The 6,590-nt window shown below is 45.3% G+C and overlaps 1 protein-coding gene across 2 annotated transcripts in view; it reads left to right on the top strand.

Moving 5' to 3' along the window:
- The window catches only part of kdrl (kinase insert domain receptor like), a 46,150-nt gene extending 41,755 nt beyond the window's left edge, over positions 1-4,395 (top strand). Inside the window, exon 30 of one of the 2 annotated variants that reach the window (XM_030367851.1) lies at positions 1,638-4,395. In XM_030367851.1, the coding sequence (XP_030223711.1) occupies positions 1,638-1,824 (187 nt within the window). In that variant the 3' untranslated portion in view covers positions 1,825-4,395. The remainder of the gene's footprint in view (positions 1-1,637) is intronic. The other variant, XM_030367852.1, reaches the window with a different exon arrangement.
- Positions 4,396-6,590: the final 2,195 nt, after the last annotated feature.

Here is a 6,590-nt window from a genome sequence, read left to right on the forward strand (position 1 = left end):
TCATGACCCCAGACTTAGTGCTTGCACTTTCAACCTGGTGATATTCTGTCAACAGCTAGCAGAATGAATGACAGAATGACTTCTTCTCCCTTTACAATCGTAATAGGATGTGATCCACTTTATTTGAAATAGTGAAACTAATCGGGGGGCATTCATTGGTCTTAATGTGCCCCCTCTTTCATCCATGACTGTTAAAAATGAAAAATGAATCTTTTAAAAATATAATGTTAGAGTAACACAAACAAACTGAAAGGGGAGGCATTGGAAACTACTTTTTTTTGTTAAGAGAAATCGTTTGCAAACCACCTCAGTCGAGGCACTCTGTGTTATTGCGACACAGAAGATGTAGTCACTTTACCCCCCAGTGACCACAAAGTGACAGAACACATCAAGAAACATTCATTCAAAACATCTGCGGTTGGGTGACATGTTTTTTGTTTCCAACAGAGACATAAAGCAGCCTTATGACACGTGAGAAATGTCAATGTAACCAGGGTATCTTCAATAGAAAAGGAACGAGTGGGCCCATGAACATAATGATCTCTAGAAGATCTCTAGGATGGAGGGGGCGGGGGTGCCCTGCTGGGCCAGTACTCCATCACTGTCACCTTTGACCTTACCAGGGTTTGCAAGGGCCTCTGGTCTACTGCTATGCTATCGCGTTGTTGTTTTTTGCTGGAAGAGATTCCACCTGGTCACCACCTCCCCTACACACCGGACACACACGTGCACACGCACACACACACACAGACACACACACACACAAACACTCACACACTGGACACTCACTCACATGCAGACACACACACACACACACCCACACACACCAACACACACATCGGACACTCACACACGCACACACACACATGCACACACACACACACGGACACTCACGCACACACACACACACACATGCACACACACACACACACACACATACACACACACACACTTCCCAGGCCAAGTCTTACACCAAAAATGAATCATATAATATAATTATAATCATAATTTATTCATAACTTAAAAGTAGTGACCATATCATAGCCAAAGCATTCCACCACAAAAGACAAAGAGATTTGAGTTGATCTTGCTCACACACACACACACACACACACACACACACACACACACACACACACACACACACACACACACACACACACACACACACACACACACACACACCGTTTCCTCAGGCATTGATTCATTAAAATGGCATTCCAGCACAGCTCCCTGTCCTTCTCCCCGACTGGGAGGTGACCCTTTGCCCCGGGGAGAGGAGTTACAGGAAGCCATGGCAACCTCTCAAAGACAATGGCAGGCAATTACTCATATTCTGTGCATCAAGTGGACCAGAAAAGGCAGGAATGATTGATTGCATCATTTATGAATGGGGAGAGCAGACCGCCCCTTAGATGCGAGTCCAGGGCTCCACCCCTCTCTTTACCCCCTCACCCCAACCCATTTCCCCCTCACCTCCACCACACCTCCATGCTCCGACCATGGTGACCAGTGTGATCCAGTCATGGTTTCTGGTTTTCCGGTTTCAGCTCACATAATGTTGAATTGATTGATTATTGTTGATTATTTTAAGCCCTGGGATTGATCGTGACATGTGTGTGTGTGTGTGTCCTCAGGATGAAGCCGGTCAGTAAGAGTAAGGAGTGTGTGTTGACGGACGGGGAGAGGGAGAAGTACCAGTCCGCCGTCCCGCCGCTGGACTTCAGCCGGCTGGACGACTCGGGCCTGGAGCCCGCCCTGGAGTGCCACAGCCCCCCGCCCGATTACAACTACGTGGTGCGCTACTCCACGCCGCCGGTGTAGCCCTCCTGGGGCCCTGGCACACACACATAAGCCCCTTTCACACAGGAATGCCGTAACATGGCCGGATTCAGTTTCCCGGTAATGGTAGCGGATTGCAACCGCTCTCACAGCACTGGTCCCACTGGACTCCCAAACACCAACTCCATCAGCTCCTCCTGTTCCTCCTCCTCCTCCTCCTCCTCCTCTTCCTCCTCCTTCTCCTCCTGTCCCCCCCTCCTTCTCCTCTTCATCCTCCTTCCCCTCTGTTTCCTCCTCCTCCTCCTCCTCCTCCTCCTCCTGTTCCTCGTACTTCATCTCTTCCTTCTCCTCTGCCCCCTCCTCCCCCTCCTCCTCCTCCTCCTCCTCCCCCTCCTCCTCCTCCTCTTCCTCGTGACCCCGGTTTCAGCACACACACCCCATTCCCCCCAGACAGCCGCCCTGGCCCACTGGGTGTGCACGCCGATTGGCCCCGCCCAACACACGTTTGGTTCCCTTTTGAACCGGTGCGGTCCAGGACCAGTCCACTGTGTCTCGTCTCTGTCCAGCGCCTCTAACAGCCCCCCCGCCAACGCCAACCCCCCCCCCCCCCCCCTCTCCCCTCATGGTGTCCCCCTGAAGAACAGCTGACAGCCTCAGGTATTTACTGTATTCTACTGTGAACATGGGCAAAGCACAACCGACGCCGTCGCCAGGACAACACACCCAGAAGGACAAAGAACGATGTCAGCTGATGACCTCAGCATGTTGAGCATGCGTTGTCCGATTCAACGGTTATGGAGAAGAAGACTTGATGGTGTTTTTTGGTTTCTTTCATTATTTTATTATTTGGATATTATTGAATCGAAGTACCAGCCTTACGAGTATGTTACATGTTCCCATGTAGCCATCAAACCACTGTGTTTGAAAGTAGTTATGTATCTGTGTTCAAAACATTTTTTACGAAGCACCTGGCTGTTTATAATAAGATATAGGTCCACCATGAAGAAATTTAGTTTTTTAAGCTTTTTGTATAACAAGCAGTGAGTTGGATGTATCCCCCAGGGGACATAAGGAATATTTTAATGTATCGATATCATGATAGCTATGATAACTCAGGTTGGAAAGATGAAGGAAAATGTTACGTGTTTGATAGGCTTGTTCAGCAAAGACCAGGGTCAGTGTGGTTTATTAAAGGAACAGGGTAAAGGGTAAAGATGGGTTGGTTCCGAATTGAGTCATTCTACATGGAAGCGCGACAGTGATAAGGTCATTTGGTTGTACTTCCTTATTCTGCAACAAAGATGCAACAGTTCCAAGAAACAAGAGAGAGGCAGCAGGAAAGACATATCAGGATAAGCTCTGACCGAATCCGTGACAAGATCTGTGTTGGCAAAAGCCAGAGTGAAATAAACTTTACATATGTATTTAGATGATACACATCATCACTTATTAGACCGTTTTTAGAATTTACACTGAAATATAAACCAAAGGATTTACTAATTTCGCTCTCCTTTCATATTAACAACATATGATATTCCAGCATTTCATTCATTCCAGATGTATATGCTGTTTGTCCTGCTGTATCCTATCATGGCATAGTAAAGCTAAGGGAATCTGCTCTGGCAGAACAAATGCATAAGGAAAATACTGATATTCGTTTTGTTTTTGTGCTAATTGTGAATAAAGCTTGCAGGGCAGGCTAAGGAAACAGCATCTGTTAGCACAAGGCGGGGCCAATGTAAACATGATTAACAGAAGTTGTATTCCAGTTTGTATGGCCATTCGATTATTTTTTTTGAAGAATTTTATTCAATCATTTTATTCACAAAAAAGTCATATACTGTAATGGACCATACTTTATTTCACTTAACCAGGTGATAGTGCATCTATTGTTGTCAGACGCAGAAAGCTTGTTAAGAGGAACGGCCACTAGACGATCATCTAGTGTGTCTGCAAACTAAAAAGTGGGGGATTTTGAATCCGGTCTCTAAATGTTGCCAACTTGTTTATTGTGGACCAACGGTTGTTTTGTTGTGTTTTTGGAGAGGAAATGATAATGCACTGATGTTTTCTGTTATTTTTTATATTTTTTACCTAAATGTCCATTATTAATCTTCAGCCTTGGGGGCTGCACTCAGATTACATCAAGGGAGTAATGGAGTGATTGTCTCACATAACCCATATTGTTCAAATAAGTAGTTTATTTCAGTATTATTATATTATTATTTTTGTGTCTTTTATTCCTATGCGGCTCTATTTGAAGAATATATAATTGCTTCTTGTGTGTCTGTCTCTAATCTTAACCTTTGTGGAAACGTACTCATAAATAATTTCACCTTTTGATATTACTACCCAAACATATATTTGAATATTAAGAGTGTTTTTATTGCATTTATCGTAAATATGCATCACCAAAAAGTGGAACACTACTCCAAGCCAAGTCAAATTAAATGTTATTTTAACATGAGTAGCCTAACATGTATATGGCTCTACTTTTGTTTGTCATAACATTGTAGCATCACGAGAAAATAAATTAAGGCAATCTTCCCCATCACTGTTATATATAAGCATAAGTAAATATTTGAATAAATATATATATATATTTATACGGTACACTGTGTCCTTGTTGTTAATAGCTTTTATGTAAATATGTTGTGTGCTAGTGTTGAGTGACAAGAGGGCTCGACCAAAAGTGTAAGGTTCTAGGTTCGATCCCCAATGTCGGTAGGCGGTATAAGCATCCTTGAGTTTGATACGTTAACCCCTACGTGCTCCTTCCAGTGTACCTGGATACACTGTCACTTTGGTTAAAAGCGCCTGCTAAATGACCTGATAGTCGCGAAAAAAGGCCTAAAGTCATGGACAACGTAAACCCGTAATTAACTTCTAATTATGTTATTCATTGCACTTTCAATTTCCTTCTACTCCATGGGGAGACAATTTAATTGTTGGAATCTATTTTCCCTCCTGGCTAAATCCAAGCGGGTCACCAGTTACCATAAACCCTTGGCCAAATCCACTGACCAATTACCGTTCACTCATTACTGTCAGCTGAATAAAGCTATGGCTATTTAAACTTTGAGGAAGTACAAGTTACAAACAACAGCGAAGTGGGTGGGTATTCAGACCACCCCACCAGAGTTATTCGCTGAATCTCAGATGTTTATTAATATACTTTTTGACAATTTTGTGGTGTGAAGTGGAAAAATCCCTATGTGATATTTTGACATTTTACACATTTTACATTTGTAGATCCTGTTACTAGTTTATTATCACTAAGAAGTTGTGTGGTTCATTGACTCCCCTGCAAGACCATTGGTCCTCCAAGAGCCTGATGGCTATGACCCCGTGACATACAGTAAACTATAGTACATTAGTACATTACAGAACCACAGGGGTTGCTAGAGCTGTATATGCCCTGTTATAGCAATTACAAAATACGTGTAATCACATTACCATATTCGATTTTAATCATGCCAGTAATTTGCGATACAAAATTAGTTTCATTTTCATCTAGAATATCAAAAAACAACTAAAATGTTTGATTCATATATTTGATCTGGTGTTTCAATTAATAATTTGCTTATGTTTCCGGTTAGCTTTATCAAAGGGGTTAAGGTTAGGGTTAGCCCTTTTATCAAAGTAAACTTTCGAATGGTATTCACCCTCTAAAAAGACGTACAGTGTGAAACCATGTAGGACTCATGTGGTTTCCCGTCGGCCGGCTGCCTTCCATTCTTCTGTCGCGGCGTCACTAACTATGGTCTGGAATGTGGAGCCAGAGCCATGTTGCTTCATCATTAGTTTGCAATCTCCTCCACTTGACTGGCACCCCTGCCCCTGCCGCCAACCCCACCCACCTCCACACTTCCAACAGCCATTTCCCCCGGCCCCCCCGGCCCCCCCGGCCCCCCCGGCCCCCCCGGTCCCCCAGCCCCCCACCAACACCAGCTCCTGAGATTCCGAGGCACACACACTTCCTGGGTAGTAGTTCCTTAGTGAGGAGAAGGTGTCGGTGGGGTGGGGGTGGTGTGTGTGTGCGTGTGTGTGTGTGTGTGTGTGTGTGTGTGTGTGTGTGTGTGTGTGTGTGTGTGTGTGTGTGTGTGTGTGTGTGTGTGTGTGTGTGTGTGTTGTGTGTGTGTGTGTGTGTGTGTGTGTGTGTGCTTGCTTGTGTGTGTGTGTGTGTGTGTGTGCTTGCTTGTGCGTGTGTGTGTGTGTGTGTGTGTGTGTGTGTGTGTGTGTGTGTGTGTGTGTGTGTGTGTTTGTGTGTGAGTGTGTGTGTGTGTGTATGTTGTGTGTGTGTGTGTGTGTGTGTGTGTGTGTGTGTGTGTGTGTCTGTGTGTGTGTGTGTGTGTGTGTGTGTGTGTGTGTGTTTGTGTGAGGGGAGGGGGGGGGGGGGGGGGGGGGGGTTGGGAGGATAGGAAGGAACTGTTAATCTTCCCGGTGGCGACCACAGGACGCCATCCTGGTTTCCTATAAAGGTGGAGGTGGTGTGTGTGTGTGTGTGTGTGTGTGTGTGTGTGTGTGTGTGTGTGTGTGTGTGTGTGTATGTGTGTTGTGTGTGTGTGTGTGTGTGTGTGTGTGTGTGTGTGAATGTGTGTGTGTGTCAGGAGGGGGACGTAGTCAGCGTTGCCAGATATGGGTTCTGATTTCCCGCCCAATCTGGCAACCCTTCCCAGCCAGTGTTGCCAGATTGGGCGGGAAATCGGGCCCAATCTGGCAACACTGGACATAGTACCCCCTGTTACTGGCACAGGGTGGGCGCAGAGGGAGCACATTTACTCATGCATACACACAAACACATTCTC

The sequence above is a fragment of the Gadus morhua genome, chromosome 10 (assembly GCF_902167405.1).
Source record: "Gadus morhua chromosome 10, gadMor3.0, whole genome shotgun sequence".
Taxonomy (NCBI): Eukaryota; Metazoa; Chordata; class Actinopteri; order Gadiformes; family Gadidae; genus Gadus; species Gadus morhua.